A 21,906-nucleotide genomic window follows, 5' to 3' on the forward strand; every position below is an offset into this window, starting at 1 on the left:
AGGGGTAGCGAGAGCAAGCGGGATGACTTTTAAGCCCGGAACCCTGGCGTTAAGAGCAGACGAGTGGATCCTCACGCAGAAGGTGACCGGTGGCAGTCTCAGATCGTGGTGAACTCACAGGTCCCCGTCCCGGACTGGCCCGAGATTTGGGGGACGGGAGCACTGCGGGGATTCCTGCAGCCATTTATTGTTCCTGGGGTGCCAGCCAGCCAGTATCCTGTCCAGGGAGCGTCCTGGATGAGACAGGAAACCAGCCCAAGTCTCTGAGACAGAAAGGAGCCACGTCCGTCCCCGCCTCGGCCCCGCCCCCACCCCTCGCCCCGCCCCCACCCCTCGCCCCGCCCCACCCCTCGCCCTGCCCCCACCCCTCGCCCCGCCCCGTCCCAGCTATTTCCCAGTGCGCACGCGCCAGCAACCCTTTGCGCAGCGGCGGGACGTACTTACTCCCAGACAGAGAGGAGACGCCCGGGACACCCGGGGACGGACAGTAGAGCCCTTCACCGAGCTGCCTAGAGAAGCGCTTCCCCTCGCAAACGGCGCACCGGAAGCGGAAGCGGCGCCCCGGCCACCCCCCCTCCTCGAGCGGCCATCTTGGAAGCCGAGCGGCGGTAGCAGCCGAGAAGCTGCGGCAGGTGCGGTGGGGCCGAGTCCCAGTGCGGGTGCGGCTCCCAGAACGGCCCCCACTCTTCCGCACCCTGCTCTGGCGTCGACCACGGCGAAGCTGAACGCGGCGGCGGCCTCAGGGAGAGGTGCTGGGCGCTCGCTCGCGGGCTGCGCGGGTCCTCGGGCCCGCTCGTTCGCCCCGCCGGAGCCGGCCGCAGCGGCGGGCGGGGACTCGGGGGACTCCGCACGGCGGGTCCGGTTCGTTACGTCGCCTGCTGTGCCCCGACCCGGACCGGAGCGTCCCTTCGCGGACCCGAGGTCGGTGACTGAGGGCGCCCTGGGGTTCCCGGCTGGGGGTTGGTGCCTTGGGCAGGGAAGAGATGGGGTTTGCCACGCGGCACCATCTCCTACGGAGAGGCCTGTTGGTTGGAGCACTCGGAATAAATACTTCCAGGAGTAGCCTGGGTCGATCTTTAAAAGCGTTTCCGGGAAGTTCGAGCGGTGGAGTGGCAGCCGTTAGAACCTCAGACTTGCTTAGTAAACCCCAACAGAAGCGAGCGTGGCCACCGTTATGCCCTTGGAAGTAACAGAACACGGGAAAATAAGAGTGGGACTTGGGCTCCGAACAAGAGACCCTGCCCTGTGCGGCGGGGTGAGGGCAGTGGGGACTGTTTACTTTCACCAACTGCAGACCCTCAACCGATGACCTCGCCTCCTAATCGCTTAGTCCAGTTCTCCGACCCAGATAGACAGCTAGGAAGAGATAAGGCAAGGCCTTATTGTAAGCTAACAAGTGCAGAAAAGTAGCCTTTTTTGTAAGCAGTGGTACAAGGCTTTATTCATTCCAGGCGTGTGAAATAATTTAGCTTAAGCAAAAAAAAAAAGAAAAAGAATGTTAGGATTTTATTTAATTGGAAAGTCCTGTGTATGAGCTTCCAGCAGAGCTAGGTCTAGGTGCTAGAACTCGCACTCATTCGGCTGCACATCCCTGTGTTCCTGAACTCAGTGTCAGCCCCCTCTCAGGTGTGTGTGGGAAAGTGGCAGTTGGGCTGCTGCTGTGAGCCCCTGGCTCCCTGGAAACCCTGGCCTGGCCTTGGGTGTGTCAGGCCAAGGTCTCATTCCACACCACCGCCTGACCTGTCTGTACTGGTGTGGGAGAGTTGTCCAAGAGACACAGTGATGTGGGAGCAAAAAGACTTACCTTGCTAGTGACTGGCTGCTTCCTGTCACCTGCAGTCCCTTAGGAGAATCACGAAAGAAAGTGTTGTTCTGAATGAGATAAAGGAGGAGTAGTTAGTCATAGTTAGTAGGAGTCATAAGTATGATTTTGTGTCTAAAAGCAAGTTTGAAGCTGGGCATGCAGCTCAGTGATAGAACTCTTGCCTCCCTTGCTCCTGTGAGGTTAATTTCCAGTGCTGAAAAGGCAAAGAAAAAAAAGTTTAAACCAGTCATAGTGACACATTCGGTTAATATCAACGCTTGAGGGAGCAGAGGCAGGGGGAATCTTCAAGCTTGAGGCCAGTCTGGTCTACAAGGTGAATTCCAGGACAGGACAGCCAGAGCAATACAGTGAGACCTTGTCTCAGCGTCCCCTGAAACCAAAAACAAAAAAACCCCACAAGTATGAGAGGGACCTTGGTCTTGTGACTGACTAGATAGGATTGGTTTTCAGTTTTGGTTTTGATATTTATTTATTTTTAGTAGCTCTGGCTATCCTGGACCTCACTCTGTAGATCAGGCTGGCCTCAAACTCACAGAGATCTGCCAGTCTATGCCTCCCAAGTGCCAGGATTAAAGATGTGTGTTACCACACCTGACTTTTTTTCTTTTTTAAGAGACAGGATCTTATGGTATTCTAAGCTATATAGCCTAGGCTGACTTTGAACTTACGATTCTTTACCTCTACCTGTCCAGTTGTGGGAGTACAGGTGTGCACCACCATGCCCTGTTTATTGTGGTGCAGGAATCAAACACAGGGCTTCATGCATGCTAGGCAAGCACTTAACCAACTGAGTTACATTTGTAGCCTGGCGCAACTAACCTTGCTAGTTTCCTGTGTGTCCACTGACTTTGGTTATGCATCCTATCTGATCACTTAGCTGAATCTAAATCAGTTGTTTTGGAATTACCCACTGAAATAATTTTGTATATTGTTGGAGTATTAACTTCAAGGGTGAACATAAGAGAAAGAACAAGTCTTGTGGTTCTGCTTGTGGATCATTGGCTATTGCTTTGTTTCTTACTAGGTGCTGGGCAAGTTGAGCTCTCTGGCCCACATGGCTTCTGAAGCCAAGAACTTGGGGACAATGCTTTCTGGAAGCATTTCTTGGCCATGCTGGACTGTAACCTTGTTCCTGGTGTGAGCATTCTTGGAAGCATCAGGCAAAAGCCCTTGATTCTGCCAGAAAGGTTCTGTGCACTATACTCTTAGACCATGGGGGTGGTGGTGGTGGTGGTGGTGGTGGTGTGGTTGTGTGGTTGACAACAGACAAGGAGGTGTTTATTTGACTAGGGAAGTCAGTGAGGACCCTGATGGATGTAGGTGTGTTTCCTACCAGTCCAAACTGGGCTGTGAAGGTTGGGCTGTCTCAGGTGCTGAGAGCTGGGTCTAGATGGGCTGTCTAGGGGTGTGGCAGATAAAGAAGCTGCTGCCGTTCTGTGCTGTCTCTGGTGGGGAGTGGATGGTTAAGCTGCCTTGAGTTGGTGCACACGATGAGCTGAAGTGTGAAGAGATTGGCGGTTTTTGTGGTTGACAGGAAAGTAATGTGTTTCTGCATTATGGTTGTTGGAATTGGAAGGAAGTGAACAAGTAAAACGTGGACTAGGGTTCATCCCCCACTTCCCCAAATGAGAAGCCACATGAGAGGATTGTGGTGGATACCCTGGCTGAACTATCCCTCTGCAGGCCCTGAGGGTAGAGAGTAAGTACATACCAAGCCCTGGTTGTCCTGAGGTATTAATACTCGTAGAGGAGGCAAATGCAGAGGTCTGAGGTGATTGTGTCTACCAAGAAATTAGCCAGGCCAAAGGGCTAAAAGTCGATAACTCTCAAGTAGTATGCAAATACTGAAGAGAGTGAAAGAACGTGTGGCTGTCTGCTATGAATAGTCATACAAGACTAGGATAGGGTTGACTTTAGATTTATCTAGTTTGGAAGGTCAGAATGGGGAGATCACAGCTTTGATGTTTGATGTTTGCTGATGTCTAGGTCATGGTTGAAGTGACCAGACAGCACTCTGAAATGGTTTAGGGATAGCGGTAGGAAGAAGTGGAGGCTGTGCTGGGCAAACCTGGATTTTTAGTATCACAAGATATGGCCATCTGTAACTGCCCATGTCCAGCTTGCTCTTTTTGTAGCCAAGCTCATTTCCTGCTTTTTTCATCTGAACTTAAAATAAATATATTTATTTATGTTTGGTAGTGGGGAGGTGTATGCTGCAGCCTGTGCATGCAGGTCAGAGAACAGCGTGTAATAGTTCTCTCCTGTCATACAGGTCCTGGGAATTGAATTCAGGTCATCAAACTTGGCAACAAGTATCTTTATCCACTGAACCATATCACCAGCCTGTTATCTCCTCTCTAATTTGTATATCCCCAAGTGGCCCCTCAATTGTATTTTAGACTAGTAGTATTCAGACTTTATTTTTAGTTGTAGATTGTGTTAGTGTGTTTGTTTCTGTCTTAAATCATGAGAAAAGAGAACAAGTAGGAGCTCTTCTGACACCTCTGGCAGTGGAAACACTATTCCCTCCATCACTGCCTCCTTCTGGAGTAGAGCTAAGTGGTCTGAATCCCTCATTCAGTTCTTTTTTTTTCTGAGACAGAGTCTCACTATGTAGACTGGGCTGGCTTCAAACTGAAGAGTTTTACCTGCTTTCGCTTCCCAAGTGCTGTGATGTGTAAAAGTTTTTATGTTATATATATTTATTGTTTGTGGACGCATGCATGCTTGTGCATGAGTGTGCATGTATGTGGGCTTGTTTGTGAAGGTCAGAGGACATCTTGAAGCAGATAGTTCTTTTTCTTCCACTATCTGGATTCTGATGATCAAACTCTAGATGTAAGTTTTTGTCCTGCTGGGTCTCGCAGCCTATTCAGTCCCAAGAAACACCCAGAGGCTTATATTAATTATAAACTGTTTGGCCTGTTAGCTCAGGCTTTTTATTAACTAGCTCTTAGCTGGGCAGTGGTGGCACATGCCTTTAATTCCAACACTCAGGAGGCAAAGGCAGGCAGATCTCTGTGAGTTCAAGGCCAGCCTGGTCTACAGAGTGAGTTCCAGGACAGGCCCCAAAGCTACAGAGAAACCCTGTCTTGAAAAACCAAAAGAAAAAAATAACTAGCTCTTACAACTTAAATTAACCTATAATTCTTGTCTATGTTTAGCCATGTGACTTGGTATCTTTTCTCAGTATGGCATTCTCATCTTGCTTCCTCTGTCTCTGACTTGTGACTGCATCTCTGCTTTTCCTCTTCCCAGAATTCTAATCTGCTTCTTCCACCTATACTTTTTGCATGGCTACTGGCCAGTCAGCATTTTATTAAACCAATGGGGGGGGCAATCCAGTGCCAAATCATTGCAGTGTACAAGAGCATCATCACACAGCAGAACGCCATCATCAGTCTTGTTTGGCATGCACCTTTACCTGCTCACTGAGACATCTCAAAAGCCCTAGTCCCTTCTTAGCATTGTTGTGGTCTCACTGCCTGTGTGTCCTTCACTGCTGCCTTGTGTTGAGGCCCCAGAGAGACCTTACTAGTAGAAGTTCCTGACCTACTATCTTAGGGTTTCTATTGCTGTGAAGAGACCCTATGACCATGATGACTCTTTTAAACAAAACATTTAATTGGGGCTGGCTTACAGTTTCAGAGGTTTTGTCTATTGTCATGGTGGGAAACATGGTGGCGTGCAGACAGACATGGTGCTGGAGAAGGAGCTGAGAGTTCTACATCTATATCCACAGGCAGCAGAAGGGAATGCCTCTCTAGGCCTAGCTTGAGCATCTGAGACTTAAAGCTTGTCCCCGCAGTGATCCACTTCCTCCAGCAAGGCCACACCTGCTAATAGTGCCACTTGCAGTGGGCCTGTGGGGGCCATTCTTACGCAAACCACCATGTATACCCTAGGGCTGGAGTCTAAAACTCTTGGGATTCTGGAAATTTGGCTTTGTCTCTCTGGCTAATCTTGTTCTTTGTCCTTCGCTGTGTTTGAGCTCCTGCCTGACATGGTAACCAGTGTGCTCCCCTGAACTTGCCTTCTCTTCTGCCTAGTACATGTATCTAATTCTCTGAAAGCATCACATCATTTCTTTGTTCCCACTGGTGTTACTTGTGAGCAATGATAAAAAACAGGCTTCGAAGCCAGGAGAGGGCCCGTTTCTTTCCTGTTGTGAAATGCCCACTACTGAGGTGTTGGTGAGCAGAGTTAAAGGACATGAAGAGTTGCTCTTTGGAGCCGGTGCAGCCTGACTTCATGCCTACCCAGATCCCACTTGAGTGAATCAGTCTGTAAATTCTTTGAGGATAAAATGCAGCTTCATGGTTCTTTCTACCTTACGTCTGTATTGGACACTTGGTATGTTGCATAAATGAAAGTGGTGATGGTAGTAGGGGTACAAAGAAGAGACTGGGGGAGGGTGTGGTTGGTGGGCTGCAGGAAGGAAGCAGAAGTGGTCATCTATGTTCTTCTGTTCTCTGTAAATAGAGATGGCTTTTCTTTTTCTTTTGAATAGATGAGCAATAACAGCAATAAGAGAGCTCCAACAACAGCAACACAAAGGTTGAAACAGGACTACCTTCGAATTAAGAAAGACCCGGTGCCTTACATCTGTGCTGAGCCCCTCCCTTCAAATATTCTTGAATGGTAAGATTCTGTATTCCTGCTGGGCAGTGGTAGCACATGTCTTTAATCCCAGCACTCGGGAGGCAGAGGCAGGTAGATCTATGAGTTTGAGGACAACCAGGGCTACACAGAAACCCTGTCTTGAAAAACAAAAACATTAATACTTTTAGAGGTTTCAAAATCTTGAGAAGATTTTCCTGAATTAAAAATAAAAAGTATTTTGCAGATTGGAAGTTGTTAACAGAAGAAATACATGAGAGGCCTCTTTGGTGGCGTCAGAATTAACCCTGTTCCAGTGAAAGTCAGATGTGGTCCTTAGGATATAGTTGGCTGGTTTGGGGACTAGTTTCATTGAGGGGCTTGCTTACCTTTTCCCGGTTTGTGGGAAACTCCTTTATTATGTGCTGGTTAGAGGGCTCTAGGTTCACCCTTTGATTTGATGATGTTCTAGGAAGGACTTGCTTGAGATTGAAATTAATGGTTTTTTTTGTTTTTTTTGTTTTTTTTTTTTTTTTGATTTTTCGAGACAGGGTTTCTCTGTGGCTTTGGAGCCTGTCCTGGAACTAGCTCTGTAGACCAGGCTGGTCTCGAACTCACAGAGATCCGCCTGCCTCTGCCTCCCGAGTGCTGGGATTAAAGGCGTGCGCCACCACCGCCCGGCTTAATGTTTTTTTTTTTAATTATGTTTTTTGTGTTTGTGGAGTGGGTGCATGTGTGCCACCACGTATATGCGGAGGTCAGAAGACAGTTTTGGGAGTCAGCTCTTTTCTTCCACCATAGGGGATCCTAGGACTGAACTCAGGTCGTCTGATTGGTGGTGTGTGCTTTACCCGCTAGTCCACCTCACCGGCTCTCACTTAAGATCTGCTAGAATGAAAAAACCCAAAAGCATCAAAGGGAAGCGGTAGATGAGGTGAAGTGAACAGGAATGCAGAAAGAAGCAACTAGATTCCTGGCGCTGGGTGTTTGCTCAGAGCACCCTTAGCTCCCAACAGTGAGCTTGGACAGTCAGACACTTGGTGCCAGTCTCTGTTTGAGTGGCCATTAGGCTCCTGTGCCTGCCACCCAGTGAAACACCAAACTCCTAGGAGAGAAGGATTTAGCATGAGCCATGATGTGTGTGTCTGTCCCATTTTTGTTTAGAGTGGTGGGTATTACCCCAAACATCAGTGTAAAGCCTTTTGTGAGAACTTTATAGTTTTAGGGAGTTATGTGGTTTACACATCCAGTAATTTGCTTCTCTCTCTCAGGCATTATGTTGTCCGAGGTCCTGAGATGACTCCTTATGAAGGTGAGTAGAAAAACACATGAATCATTCCTGTCAATGTAAATAAGTCTTTCTGTTTGGATATATAGTAGTTAAATCAGATTTACCTGAACCTCATTCTAGTATTTCTGTAAGTCCTAGAAATATTTGTTCATTTTGGTATTTCTGGACTGTTTGTAATTAATCACCTGCATTTCCCCAGCCTCTTATGTTGATTAGAGATGGGGAAAAGACTTTTTATTTTGGCCGGGCGGTGGTGGCGCACGCCTTTAATCCCAGCACTTGGGAGGCAGAGGCAGGCGGATCTCTGTGAGTTCGAGACCAGCCTGGCCTACAAGAGCTAGTTCCAGGACAGGCTCCAAAACCACAGAGAAACCCTGTCTCGAAAAAAACCAAAAAAAAAAAAAAAAAGACTTTTTATTTTATTTTATTTTGTGTATATGGGTATTTGCTTACCTATATGTCTGTGTACCACATGTGTGCCTGGTGCCTACAGAAGAGGGGGTCAGACCTCTTCTTACAGATGACTGTGAGCCACCATGTGGGTGCTGGGAATTGAACTCATGTCCTCTGGAAGAACAGCCAGTGTTCTTAACCACTGAGCCATCTCTCCAGCCCTGAGTGATACTTTTTTTAACAGGTTTTCCTTTGACCCAGGGATCCTAAGTTTTGGGTTGATTTGTTTTGGATAATGAGTGCAGGGTCTATGGGGGCGGGGTGGAGATAAATGTGTGTGCATGTCATGATGATGGTGTTTGCAGTGCCAAACACCAGAAACTTGTCTGAGCCTTAGAGCAGCAGGGTGTAGGTGAAATAGGGGAGGCATACAGGCTATTTGTCTTGAAGAGCCCTTGATACTTCTTTTGGTTAGTCCCTAACAGATGTGAAAGATGGGCTTCCAAACAATTGGTAAAAATAATATGAAAACACTTTGTGTGTTTGATGTGCTTGAATTATTTTAAGTTTTGAAGTTATTTTGGTTTTTGGTATTTGTTTTTAAGTTTTGTTTGTTTTTTTGAGACTAGGGTTTATCTGTGTAGCTTTGGAGCCTGTCCTGAAACTTGCTCTGTAGATCAGGCTGACCTTACATTCACAGAAATCCACCTGCCTTTGGCTCCCGAGTGCTGGGATTAAATGCATGCACCACTAAAGCCTGGCTGTTGTTTTGAATTTTTAAATATGTGTATGTAGGAGCTTGTAGAGGTCAATAGAGGTGTTGGATCCTCTGTAGCTAGAGTTACAGACAGTTCCAGTAGCCGTATGGATGCTTGGAAACAAGCCTCAAGGCCTCTGCAAAGGCAATAGGTGCTCCTAAGTTCTGAACCTCTCCATTCTGTTTTTAAATTGTGAGCATTTGAACACTGTGTGACAAGACCTTACCTAGCACTCGGTCAGCCAAGGTTTGTTGATGTGGAATGGATGGACTGGACACGGGGAAAGAAGAGTGTCGCCCTGAAGGGTATATGAGCAGAGTCTTGGAGACTTAACCCTGATCTTGTCACTTTGCTTTCAGCTGTTCCTATTTCCTAACCTATAACTCTAGTGTCTTATCCATTAATGCTGGTGTCCTCTGTTCTTCCATCTCCTTATCCTTTTCTGTGTTGTTCTGTGGGTCCTGTCCCTCAGGCTGCCGATTTACTGAGCCCTTGTCATCCCCTCTTTACTGCCTCTCTTCAGCTGTCGCTACTCAATCAGACTTAACCATTGGTAGCTGTAGATAATATTCTCCAAGAGTCTATAAGGAATCCTCTAAATTGTCTTGCCTAAGGGATTTCCTCAGTCTTTTGTTTGTTTGTTTGTTTCTTTTTTGTTGTTGTTTTTGTTTTTGTATTTCGAGACAGGGTTTCTCTGTAAAACTTTGGAGCCTGTCCTGGAACTCACTCTGTAGACCAGGCTGGCCTCAAACTCACAGAGTTAAAGGCGTGCACCACCACCAACCAGCTAGTCCTTAGTTTTTATCCTCTAGTATATGGTACTGTTGATGGCCACTTCCTGTGCTCTTCCTCTTTATGTGTGAGGTATCCTGGCCTTTCTAATGGCTCCTCTGCAGCTCCTCATTTTGAGCTCGGTGACTGTCCTGTTCCTAGTACTCTTGGACACACCCATCCTAAGAGTAAAAACATGACTTCCTGTGGAAAGTTTGCTAATTTACCACTAATTGTGGATTTAATGTGATCTTATTTGTGTTTTAGGAATGTTAGGACTCACTCTAAAATTTACATGAAAGGACAGAGGACCTAAAGTAGATTCCAAAAAAATAAAAATGTTTTGAAAGAAGAATTAAGTGGAAGAGCCACTTTTTCCCCGTACATTATGTGGGTCTAGCAGTGAGGAGCAAGCAGTGGTGCAGGAAAACAGATGGTAGAGCATGATGTAGAGCCCAGAAACAGTGCATATCACCAGGTCAGTCGATGTGGGCAGAGCACAAACCAGTAGGGAAACAAAGCCTGACAAAATAGTATAGATCTGCTTTGTTGTCTGGGTTTCTGTCCCTGGACTTTGGCCAAGGTTATACTTGTGGCCCATTCATCATAGACTTCTCTCTGTGCTGTTGGTTAGGTTTGTAGAGGAGCCTTTTGCTGATTGTGTTCCATGGCAAGAACTGACTTTGGTTGCAGGGGAGAGGGTCTGTCTTGCTGTAGTCATTTTGGTAAAAGCATTCCTCTAGCAGGCATATCTTAATGCTTTGAGGTGAGACCTGTCCACAATGAGTATTTTTTAACCTGTGTCTTGGAATTAGGGATAGAGATCAGTGGTAGAGTGCTTAGCATGTGCAAGGCCCTAGGTCTAATCCCCAGCACGACCAATCAATCAATAATGTGTATTTATACACAAAGAATCATATTTCAGTGAGGGTGGGAGTAGGGGTGTGCACATATGTGTGCTAAGCTAGAGGAGGGTGTCAGGTGTCCCTGTTCCGTTGAAGCAGTGAACCTGGACTTGCAGCCAACAAGCTCCAGTATCCTCACCCTCATTGTTAGAGTTGTAGCCATGCATGGGACCATCTTGTTTCATGGGTTCTAGAATCCAAACTCTTCATGTTTGTGTAGCAGGCTCCTAAATGTTGATCCATCTCTCTAGCCTTCATTTATGCGTTTTGTTTTGTTTTTTGTTTTTGGCTTTTTTTTTTGTTTGTTTGTTTGAGAACTTGCTTTGTAGACCAGGCTAGCCTGAAGCTCATAGAGATCCACCTGCCTCTGCCTCCCAAATGCTGGGATTAAAGGTGTGCATCACCATGCCCAGCTCATTTATGTGTTCTTTAACGCAAGTAGTTAACTGATGTCCAGTAGCTTGCTGTTTTCCTATATAATTTGCACTATGTTATATCATATAGATTCCTCTTTCACCCAGCTCATGCCTGACATCTATTCATGTGACCCTTTTCTTTGAAATGCAAGTGGGTCTTTTTTTCTTCCTGCACACAAATGCTGGTGCTAGGAATATATTTGCTAGGAACCAAATGAAACAGTGGAGGAGTCTCAGTTCTCAGTAAGGGAGGAACATGAAGAGTCTGGAGAGAGAAGGGGTGTTCTGTAGCTGTAGTGGGGCAAGTGATCGTTACAGACTCCTGTGGGCACAGTTGTAATGGACGGAGAGTCAGAAGCTGGGGGGCAGGCTGTGGTAGTGGGTTGAGTCTGTGAGTCAGCATGGAGAGAGCTGGGAACTGGATAAGGTGGTGAGAGTTGAGAAGCAGTCACACTGGCTCTTGACAAGGCTAATAAGCCTATTTTTCTTTTGATATAGGTGGCTATTATCATGGAAAACTAATTTTTCCCAGAGAATTTCCATTTAAACCTCCAAGTATTTACATGATAACCCCCAATGGAAGGTTTAAGTGCAACACAAGGTAAGCTTCCTGGTGATGCAGTGCTTTGAGCTGTCTGTGGTCATAGGAAATGTACATTCTTCCTTACAAAAGTCGTTTTCTTTCAGGCTGTGTCTCTCCATCACAGATTTCCACCCAGACACATGGAATCCGGCGTGGTCTGTCTCCACCATTTTAACAGGGCTTCTGAGCTTCATGGTGGAGAAGGGCCCAACCCTGGGCAGCATAGAGACATCGGACTTCACGGTGAGGTGTGGCAGCACCTCGCCTGGGGCCTTGTGGCACCGTGGCCTCCAATCTCTCATCCTGGTTCTGCCCTGTTCCTGGCCACATTGTAGAAAGTTCTCCTTTGGCTGCCTTAGAACATGGCCCATGGCCTCACTGCCCATCTCTGTCTCCAGCTCTGCTTTTGTCCATACTAAGAATCCCTGACACTCAGGAGACTTTGTAAGACTTGAAGGGGCTCATTTCAGTTCTCTGTTTAGATGATAGGAATCATGATCGTGTGATGTTAATTGATAACAAAAAGATATATAAGCCTTCATAAGACATAGTTTTTGAGAGGAGAAGGCATTTTGGATGCTTTCTATAATCCTTGGCTCTGCAGGAGTCTGTTTTGAGGTTTTGTTTGCCATTAGGGTCTCATTCTTAGCATATGGTGGTCTGGAACTCACTGTGTAGGGCAGGCTGTTACTGAATCTGTAGTGACCTTTTTTTTTTTTTTTTTTTTTTTGGATTTTCGAGACAGGGTTTCTCTGTAGTTTTTGGTGCCTGTCCTGGAAATAGCTCTTTTAGACCAGGCTGGCCTCGAACTCACAAAGATCCTCCTCTGCCTCCCAAGTCCTGGGATTAAAGGCGTGCGCCACCACCGCCCGGCTTGTAATGATCCTCTTACCTCAGTCTCCTGAATTCTGGGATCACAGGTGTGCACCATCATATCTATCTCTTTTCTAAGAATTTTATTTTATTTATTTTTTTACCCCCAGACAGGGCTTCTCCATGTAACTACTCTGGCTATCCTGGAACTCCCTTTGTCGACCAGGCTGGCCTCAAACTCAGAGAGATCCACCTACCTCTTCTAGGATTAAAGGCATACAATGCCCAGCAAGAACTACTACTACTTTTTTTAAATTAAAATTAGCTAGGCAGTAGTGGCGCACGCCTTTAATCCCAGCTCTTGGGAGGCAGAGGCAGGTGGATCTCTGGGTTTGAGGATAGCCTGGTCTACAGAGTGAGTTACAGGACAGCCAGGACTACACAGAAAAATCCTGCCTCAAAAAACAAAACAACAGAAAAATTAAAATTAGCTTTCTGGCTGATATTTCCTTTCTCTTTCTTCCTAGAAAAGACAGCTGGCAGCACAGAGTTTAGTGTTTAATTTAAAAGATAAAGTCTTTTGTGAATTATTTCCTGAAGTTGTGGAGGTAAGAAAGCAAAAGTTGGAACTCAGTTTTTGTCTTCCCCTATGTTAAAACACTTATGATTTAATTGTTTCCAAAGAAAATCTGAGTCTATGTGCCTACTGCTGTTTCCCTGTAGACGTAGAGAAATTGCAGCCCTCCATGTTGTTGCAGGACATAGAGGGGTCTGTGTTGATAGCCTCCACATTTTTGGGTGACAGAGCTGGCTCTTCTCCAGGACCTTACAGTGTAGGATAGACAGAGCCCAGGGATGGGAGAGGCCCAGAGAGATGTGTAAGTGTTGGGGACTGAGTCTGTCCTTACAGAGGCATGAAAGTTGCCAATCAGCGGCCGTCCCTCAGGTGATCCACGTGGGTATGTACTATGCCATGTGGAGATAAGTGTTTCCTGATTTGGCCTGGAGTTGAGACCATGACAGTGAGCAGAAGCACCAGGCTGGACAGTGGTGTAATACTTGATGGCTCATTGTTACTCCTGGTGCAGGCACAGAATAGTAATTTTGATATCTTGGTTTTTTTTTCACCTGTAAAGTTGGGACTAGGAACTGTCCTCTATTGGGTTAGGATCTGCTGCAGGGGAATGCAGACCTGTGTTTTGGGTGGTAACTCTGGGTTCATAAAAACTCGAGTGCTGCTCCCAAAGGAATAGGTTTGTTAAGACAACTGAGGGTTCTTGTGTTTTTCTCTCAGGAAATTAAACAGAAACAGAAAGCACAAGATGAACTAAGTAGCAGGCCCCAGAACCTTCCCTTGCCAGACGTGGTTCCTGATGGGGAGATGCACCGTGGCCAGAACGGGATCCAGCTCCTCAATGGGCATGCACCTGCTGCCGGCCCGAACCTCGCTGGGCTCCCACAGGCCAACAGGCATCATGGACTCTTGGGCGGCGCTTTGGCGAACTTGTTTGTTATAGTTGGGTTTGCGGCCTTTGCCTACACGGTCAAGTATGTGCTGAGAAGCATAGCACAGGAGTGAGGCTCAAGAGCCGCAGTTGACAGTTGCTGCTGAGGGACGCAGGGGCCAGAGCTTGGTGCAGGCGGAATGGACATGCTGCTGAGCACAGGATGGCCTGCTGGACTCCTGGGCTTCACTTTTTAAAAACCTTAAAAAGAAAGCAAAAACCAAAATGTGTGATATGGAGATTGGAGATTCTTACCTCCCTCCAGAGGCTGATGTGGACAAGGGCCACTCACGCTTTGGTTTTATTGCTTATCTCCTGTGTTGTCTTTTGGACCTGTTTAGTAAACCTGGTTTTTTTGTTTTGTTTTCCATTTTATTAGATTTCGTCACTTAAAAAATATAAAACTTTAATGCCTATCGAATAAATACTCTGTGTGTGTTCTTAGTGGAGGAGCTGAAGGCTTCATGATGGGGCCAGTGCTGCAAACCTCCAGTGGGGCTGAGTGGGGTAACAGCCCTAGTTGGGGTCTAGGAGAGAAGTGATTTGGCCTCATTGTAAAACTCTGCATATGAATGGGAAAAACTTTTAGAAAATGCTTGTGCTGTTGTTAAGGTAGAAGAGTCAGCTTGCTCTCCCTGACCACAAACAGTGGCTGAGGACTCCAGTGAAGGCTTGGGCCGGTGGGGGATGGTCCTGGTATTACTGTCAGCCTTAATACCTGTCCCTTCTTGCCGTAGACGCTTGACTCTCCCTTATGGCCAACATCTTACCTTTTTAATGTTTGTGTTTAATGTATCTGCAGTAGTTGTATGGAAAGCTGACATCTGTAAGGGACCAGATGGAGGCAGTGACATTGTATAGGACATCAGCCGTCACCAGGGGACCCAAAGAGACTCCTAAACCAACCTCATTTTAGAGACCAGTGGTGAAGCTGAAGTGTAACCTGCGTGATCGTTTTGGTTTAGTTCTGTAATTTGCGATTAGTATATGCCCTCTGCTGAAAAGGTTTTAGTTATACCTTCATTCTTAAACGCTATGCTACCAGTGTTAATGTTCTTCCCTGGCAGACTGAGCAAGAGTAACACCTGGCTTGGGGGAGGGGTATGTCGCTGTTGCCAAAAGGTGGATTGATAATCCATGGCTGGGCCTGGGCCTGGGCCTGTGAAACCTGCGGCTATTGGCTGAGATGTGTCTATGCATGGCGTGGTGGCAGTAGGTGGAGCCCTGTAGACTTGAACTTCCTTTAGCACTAGATCTCAGTTCTTCCCTGGCTGTGTAGTACTCTGTTGCACCTGGGTAACTGTTTAACATCAGTTCCAAAGTTGCCTTGTTTCCTGAAGTTCTTATAAGGCAGAATGTTAGTTTACTTAACATGTAGTGTTGTCTGTGTGTGAAATCTTAATTTTATTATTATTTATTTCTGAGACAGGGTTTCTTTGTGTAGCCCTGGCTGTCCTGGAATTCACTCTGTAGACCAGGCTGCCCTCAAGCTCAGAGATCTGGCGCCACCGCTCTTTGGCTGAAATCTCAGTTCTTGGCAGCCCAGAATGAAAGAAAATCTTAGTGCTGTTCTTAAAGTAGAAGTAAGAAGTCAGCCTATCTCTGACCACAAGGTGTCGCACTCAGTGTAGCAGGCTCCTGCTGAGAAGGCTTGATAGATTAGCCCCAAGACTTTGCCCTTCTCCCAGCTCCTTTGAGTGCTAGAGGACCCTGTATCCACAGTGAGTTCCTGCACTGACCCCAAATAAAAGATGGCCTTTATTCCATTGGATCAAGCATGTCTAGCCTTGTTTGTGTGTTGCCCTTCTTGGCAGTAGTCACTGGAGAGGCAAGTTGGCATTCTGGACTGCCTTCCATTAGATCCTGGTACAGGTGAAAAGCCTCTCCTAAAGCTCACATCCTGTTGATATTTAGGGAGCCATACCTTGGGAGGAAACAGCTCAGCTCTGCTATCTCTTGTTCCTCTCCTGAGAAAAAAACAATTCCCAGGTAACCTTTGGGAATTTCTTTTTTAATAGGGTTTCATGTAGCTCAGGCTGGCCTGAATTTACTATGTAGCAGAGGCCGCCTCCTAGGTACTGGGATTATAGGCCTGGCTGACCTTTGGACATGTCGTTAGAGAATGGGCAGGAGGGCGCAGTCTCCTTGTGTAGTGAGCCGGTGGGTTCCTGTCAAGCTGTTTTCTCCAGGGTTTGTAGAGAATGGGTAGGAGGGTGGAGTCTCCTTGTGTAGTGAGCCGGTGGGTTCCTGTCAAGCTGTTTTCTCCAGGGCTTGGGGGTTGAGAGCCAGAAGTTGCTTTGGTCATCTTGGTCAGGGTCTTTGTAAACCAAAGTAGAATACTTTTGGTTATTTTCCAAGGAAGTCCTTACTGTGGTATCCCTGTGATAGGCCAAGTCGTGCCTCCTAGCCTACCTGCTTATAAACTGCAAGGCAGAGTTGGGGAATCCCATTACCAGTCACACTGAGAAGGGTTAGGCCACCAGGGTATAGGTGAACCAGGAGAGCTGTCTTCCTTGACATACAGGTATATACTAGGTATGGGTCATCAGCAGGTTCGAATGCTGGTCCTTCCTCATCATCCAGAGTAATCTCACCAATAAATATGAGGGCCAGCGGCACTTTTGAGGGCTCGAGGCATTGACAGTGTGTGTGTGCAACACTTCAGGATTAACCTCTGCTGTTCCTGGGGAGGACGATTTGCCTGGGAGCTGTAAACCCTAGCTTTGTGAGGCTTCTCTGACTGGGTGTGGCCTGGAGCTGGGTTTGCTTGCTTGGCCACCTTTCGCCTTTTTTTTTTTTTTTTTTTGGTGTGGGAGTTGAGGGGGCTCTCTTCTAGAACATTCTGTTCTGATTACCAGGACCCAAACCCACTGGAACCAGTGTGTGTTGGGGATGCAGCTCCTGTTTCTTTATAGAGCAGTTAGATCCACTGGCTGTGACTGCTCTTAGCCACAGCTTTTACCAGTGGGAGGTCAACTGGCTCTTGGGAATCCTGGCCGAGTCTCAAAAGGGCCACTACCTCATAGTCACTGAGGCGAAGGTACCATTGACTTGGCTTGGCCTCAGCTAACCAACTTGCAGCCTGAAGGTGATTCAGAAGACCTCTTCCTCTGGGAACCTGCCACTGTATCACACGTACTAGAGGGGGAAATTCCACTAGTCAGATGACCTGTGCCTGTGCTAACTTAGGAGAGAGGCCTGGGGACAGACGGTAGAGGTTCACCCCGTGACTGGTGTAGACAAATTAGACCAGCAGCCTCTACTTGCTCTGCTTTTGCAGAGATCAGCCTGGTAGGCCTCATGGAAGTAGAGGAGGATCACTGGCTGGGAGGGGCAGGCAACCAGGTGGTGGAGATGCTCTCCTCCAGTGCCCTGTGTTGCAGGTTTAGAGTAGGGGCTGCATCTGGTGAATGAGGGGTGTGTGAGGAGGTTTGGGAGATTTGTAGAAAGCTTCCTAAAGTGAATGAATCACTTGGGAATCACAGTGAGCCCTGAAGGTATGAAAGATGCCACAGCGTTGATGCTGACAGCACTCCTACCCCACCTCTAGCTTAACTAAATAAAAATCTTGCTGAAAAGAGACCAGGGAACTGCTTGTGCAGGGGAGATGCAGCCCTGCTCCTCCCTACTTCTTTAAAAGGGGTGATTGAATCACTGGTCACGGGGGTCCCGCCCTTGCCCTGCCCCGCCTTCCAGGCAGTGGATGAGCCTTGTGTGAACCCTCCCCTTGCAGCCTGAGAGGCTTAGAAAGGAGGGAGGGCTCATTTGGTGGTGGGGCACCGGCAAGGGTACTATGCAGGAGGGGAGGTTGGTGGAGACAGTAGCTCTCTGCTGCGCTCTGGCTCATCCTGCAGACGTGCACCAGCGGCAGCCGGGCTCGTTTTTGGGCCTCGCCCCCGCGCAGGGGCTTTGAATGCGGCCGCCCCCATGAGAACACTGGCCCGGCCTCCTATCCGTAAGCCTTTGCCTGTGGAAACCGAGCCATGTGGGCCTGGGCTTGGGCCACAGCAGCCCTCCTCTGGCTGCAGACTGCAGGAGCGGGGTCACGGCAGCTGGCCATTCGTGTGGAGTCCCCTAATATCACCACACCCAACCGCGAGGGATTGCCAGGCTTCTTCAAGGTAGGTGCGTGCTGGGGCGCATGTGGGCTCATTAGTACAGCTTCAAAGCTTAGACTATCCCCTACCTCAACAGCTCTGCTCCTGTTCTCCCTGGGGAAGAACCTGAGCACTGCCTGAGACCTTGACTGCTGGTCCTGGCTTAGAGTTTGCTGCAGACAGCACAAAGGCTGGCCTGTGGGGAGCCCCCTCTACCATGCCTGGTGGGGCTACAGTTAACTGTTTGAAGCCTCAGGATGCTTTTCAGTAATCGGATGCCATTAGGTATAATTGCCGTTTCAGGTGAGGGTGGGGGAAGGACTTTAGGCAGACTGGTAAATGAGGCACCTGATACAGGCAGCAGCCTGACCAGCCTGTCCCCTGTGCTTTCCAGGGGTCCTGTGGTAGTCCCATCTGCTGGGGCTTCTTGCATGCAAGAACGTGCCCTGTCCTTTGAGTCCTCTAGGGACAGGGATCTCTCCTGAGCATTAGTCTCAAAGCCTCTACTGCTGCCATCCTAGGGGCCTCCAGGACAGGAAGGGAAACAGCCATTACTCAAACAGGAACCTTCTGGCTCTGAATCTTTGACCCTTGCATCTCTCCTTCCTAGGGTGTCTCTCTGGTTGCCTCTCAGCCCACATCAACCCATCTCAAGCCTAAGGGCCCATTTTCCAACTAGGCTAAGCAGAACTGAGGGAGTGTAAGCCATACGCTGGTTCCTGGGCAAGCAAAAGGGAGAGTGTGGCCCCTTATGTGGGAGTTCCTGCAGTCCTAAGTAGTCCTCATTAGATAGGTTTGTGCTGGGGGTGGTCTTGTTCCACATCTCCCTGTAGCCTTTGCCCTTGTAAGTTCCAGGGGGTCAGATCTGGGTAGAGAATTGTGGTGTATTTAGATGTTCTTGCCTCTGTCCCTGGGTGGCACCAAAGGGGGAAGCAGTGTTTGTCCTTCCTAACATCAGGTTCTTGCTTTTTCAGAGGCAGCAAACCTCACCTTGCCTTCCCCCATCCCCTACCCATGGGGACATCCAGATTTTGATCACCAGGGATAGTCTCTTCAGACTGTGGCTTGAGTTATGCTGTGACATCTTATTGTGTACCCAAATTCTCCCCTACTAACCTGTCGTTCATAAATATCTTTGGAGTATGTCAGGACAGAGACCAAGGGCCTGGTAGTCAATACACTAGCCTTGCTCCTCTGGATTTTCAGCCACCAGAGGTCTCTGGACCTGAACTCTCAGATGCCCACATGACATGGCTGAACTTTGTCCGCCGGCCAGATGATGGGACCACTAGGAAACGGTGCCGTAGCCGGAATAAGAAGTCGGTAAGCCCCTGAGCTGCTGTGGAAGCTGTCTTTGTGGGTTCCCTTCAAGTTCTAAGCCCAGGGAAAGGGGTGACTAGTGGTCCTACTTAGATTCACTTTGTTACCTCTTCTAGCGAGGCCTCTCGGGTCTCCCAGGGCCCCCGGGACCCCCTGGCCCTCCTGGTCCCCCTGGTTCCCCTGGTATGGAAGTCACCCCAGAGGTCCTGCTGCAGGAATTTCAGGAGATGCTGAAAGGTAAGACTGTGTCCTGCACCCTACCTCTTTCAGAAGCCAGGAGGCTCTTTCAGGGCTAGAAGGGGCCTGACCCACAGTGGCCCTCCCCACAGAGGCCACGAAACTTCGATTCTCAGGGCTACCAGATACATTGTTACCCCAAGAACCCAGCCATCAGCTGGTGGTTGAGGCCTTCCACTGCCGCTTGAAAGGTCCTGTGCTGGTGGACAAGAAGACACTGGTGGAGCTGCAAGGATTCCAGACCGTGAGTGGGGCCTGGGCCAAAGTAGTCCTTTCATCTTTGGGGATTCTAAACCAAGGAGATGGGTTATAGGGGTGGGCACCTACTGGCAAGATGGGCCCTCAGACACCACTGGACACGTGCCAGTTAGGAGTCTGAATGTTCCTCACCTTATACTAAGTCAGAAGTGGGGCCTAGAGTTGCCACTTCCTATGATAGCTTTTGGGGTCCTGTTTACTCCCTGGAACCTAGAACCGTTGCTCTAAGGCCCACATGGGTGTAGACACACAGATCAGGCCTGTCCTTTCCACAAAGAGAACGCGGCTCAGAAAAGACCCATATGGAGTTGAGCTATAGCTACTTCCCTTGGCTAGAGTATTTATAGTGAGGGTCCAGGCCCTGAAATCCAGCCAGTGACCTCCCAATCTCTACAGCCTACTGCCCAGGGTGCCTTCCTGCGGGGATCTGGCCTGAGCCTGGCCTTGGGCCGATTCACAGCACCAGTCTCTGCCATCTTCCAGTTTTCTGCCACCCTGCACATTGGTGAGCCAGCTTGTGTGTGCAGTATGGGTGATGGGTCCCTCCCCCCGGCAGACACTTGAGTCTGTTCTAGGCAGTGTCCAGAAGGCCCCCCATCTACCGCTCTCTCCACAGACCACAGTGAGCTACAGGGCAGAGGCCGGTTGCGTACCCGGGACACTATCCGTGTCCTCATCTGTATTGAGTCCCTGTGTCATCAACACACGTGAGTCCTGCTGCCCACAGTGGTCCTCTGGGGTCTGTCCTTGGACTGAGATCAAAAGTAGCCACCTTGAGGGGTATATGAGCACCATGGGCCAGTGGCCCCTACACTGTTGCCCTTTGGTGCTATGCCTAGGTCCCTGGAGGCTGTATCAGGCCTGGAGAGCAACAGCAGGGTCTTCACAGTGCAGGTTCAGGGGCTGTTGCAGCTACAGGTAAGGGTGTAGGCTCAGGGAACAGGCGGGTGGGCTTCTAGCCTGGGAGGGTCTTACAGCCTTGTGCAAGTAGTTGCTCAGGACCTGTGAACCCTTGTGCCCAGGAGGGTGCTGCCTGTTCAGGAGGATTTAGATCTGTGTGGGCGGGAGTATTGGCTCCAAATGCTATCCCCATGGATGGGTAAACCTCTGGGCTGGGGCCACCCGCTTGTAACGATGCCCACTGTAATGTCTTCAGTCTGGACAGTATGTCTCCGTGTTCGTGGACAACAGTTCTGGGGCCGTCCTCACCATCCAGAACAGCTCCAGTTTCTCTGGACTGCTTTTGGGTATGTAGGGGAGCTGAAGACACGATGATTGAGGAAGAACTACAAAGGACTGCTCCCCAATTAATAATTGTCATGACAATAAAGAGCTCCGGATTTCTCCATCACTCTGGGTGCTGTCTGGTTATTGTGTTGGTACGGGAGATGTACAGCAAGCAGGAGATTGTCGGAATGCGATCCCAGAGCGGAGTGTAGCCACAAAGAGGGACCAGAGTGAAACCCCTCACAAGGTCTCTAGACAGATTTCCAGCCAGTGAGCGGGAAGATGGGGGAAGCCAGCAAATCTTCGTGAGCTGGAGACTGAGTTGACCTTGAGGCAGAGACAGGTGATCTCTGAGTTTGAGGACAGCCAGGGATACACAGAGAAACCCTGTCTCAAAAAACAAAACAAAAATTCAAAGTCTCTTTTAAAGTTCAAATTTTTGGGGGACTGGAGAGGTGGTTCAGAGGTTAAGAGCACTGACTGCTCTTCCAGAGGTCCTGAGTTCAATTCCCAGCAACCACATGGTGGCTCACAACCACCCATAATGAGATCTGGTACCCTCTTCTGGTGTGTAGGCATCCATGCTGGCAGAACACTGTATACATTTTTTAAAAAGAGTTCAAAATTTCTCTAAAATACTCAAGACCTCATAATTGTGGGTTTCTGTAAAATCAAAAAGCAAGTTAAATACTTTGTTATTTCAAGAGAAAAGAACTAGGGTACAGTCAAAGCAAAGTCCAAGAGTATAAAAAGTTCAGTGCTTCATATCTGTGAAGGGTCTTGGCAAGTCCCCTTCTGGTTTTGCCATCCTTAGCACACGTGGCTTGTTTCACAGGCTCAGGCTGGCCTCCACACCTGTTGCTACCCGTGGTGATTATCCTGTGGCCCTGGTGTCTCCCGAATGCTGG

At 48.4% G+C, this 21,906-nt stretch overlaps 2 protein-coding genes across 4 annotated transcripts; both read left to right on the plus strand.

Moving 5' to 3' along the window:
- Window positions 1-783: 783 nt before the first annotated feature.
- Window positions 784-14,284, plus strand: Ube2j2 (ubiquitin conjugating enzyme E2 J2). 2 transcript variants are annotated; one of them, XM_075947001.1, is made up of 8 exons: window positions 784-921; window positions 2,850-3,012; window positions 6,336-6,466; window positions 7,696-7,736; window positions 11,457-11,559; window positions 11,646-11,784; window positions 12,882-12,962; window positions 13,649-14,284. In XM_075947001.1, the coding sequence occupies exons 3-8, from the start codon at window positions 6,336-6,338 to the stop codon at window positions 13,931-13,933; spliced, it is 780 nt and encodes a 259-aa protein (XP_075803116.1). In that variant the 5' UTR covers window positions 784-921; window positions 2,850-3,012; the 3' UTR covers window positions 13,934-14,284. The 2 variants fall into 2 exon arrangements, with proteins under 2 accessions (XP_075803116.1, XP_075803115.1); XM_075947000.1 differs by lacking the exon at window positions 2,850-3,012 and having other exon boundaries at window positions 788-921.
- A 97-nt stretch (window positions 14,285-14,381) lies between these two features.
- On the plus strand, window positions 14,382-21,122 carry C1qtnf12 (C1q and TNF related 12). 2 transcript variants are annotated; one of them, XM_075946995.1, is made up of 8 exons: window positions 14,382-17,980; window positions 19,163-19,279; window positions 19,393-19,513; window positions 19,606-19,757; window positions 20,168-20,276; window positions 20,388-20,478; window positions 20,611-20,689; window positions 20,928-21,122. In XM_075946995.1, exons 1-8 carry the CDS (start codon window positions 17,843-17,845, stop codon window positions 21,024-21,026), a joined length of 906 nt encoding a protein of 301 aa, XP_075803110.1. In that variant the 5' UTR covers window positions 14,382-17,842; the 3' UTR covers window positions 21,027-21,122. The 2 variants fall into 2 exon arrangements, with proteins under 2 accessions (XP_075803110.1, XP_075803112.1); XM_075946997.1 differs by having other exon boundaries at window positions 19,630-19,757.
- Window positions 21,123-21,906: the final 784 nt, after the last annotated feature.

The sequence above is a fragment of the Microtus pennsylvanicus genome, chromosome 13, assembly GCF_037038515.1.
Source record: "Microtus pennsylvanicus isolate mMicPen1 chromosome 13, mMicPen1.hap1, whole genome shotgun sequence".
Taxonomy (NCBI): Eukaryota; Metazoa; Chordata; class Mammalia; order Rodentia; family Cricetidae; genus Microtus; species Microtus pennsylvanicus.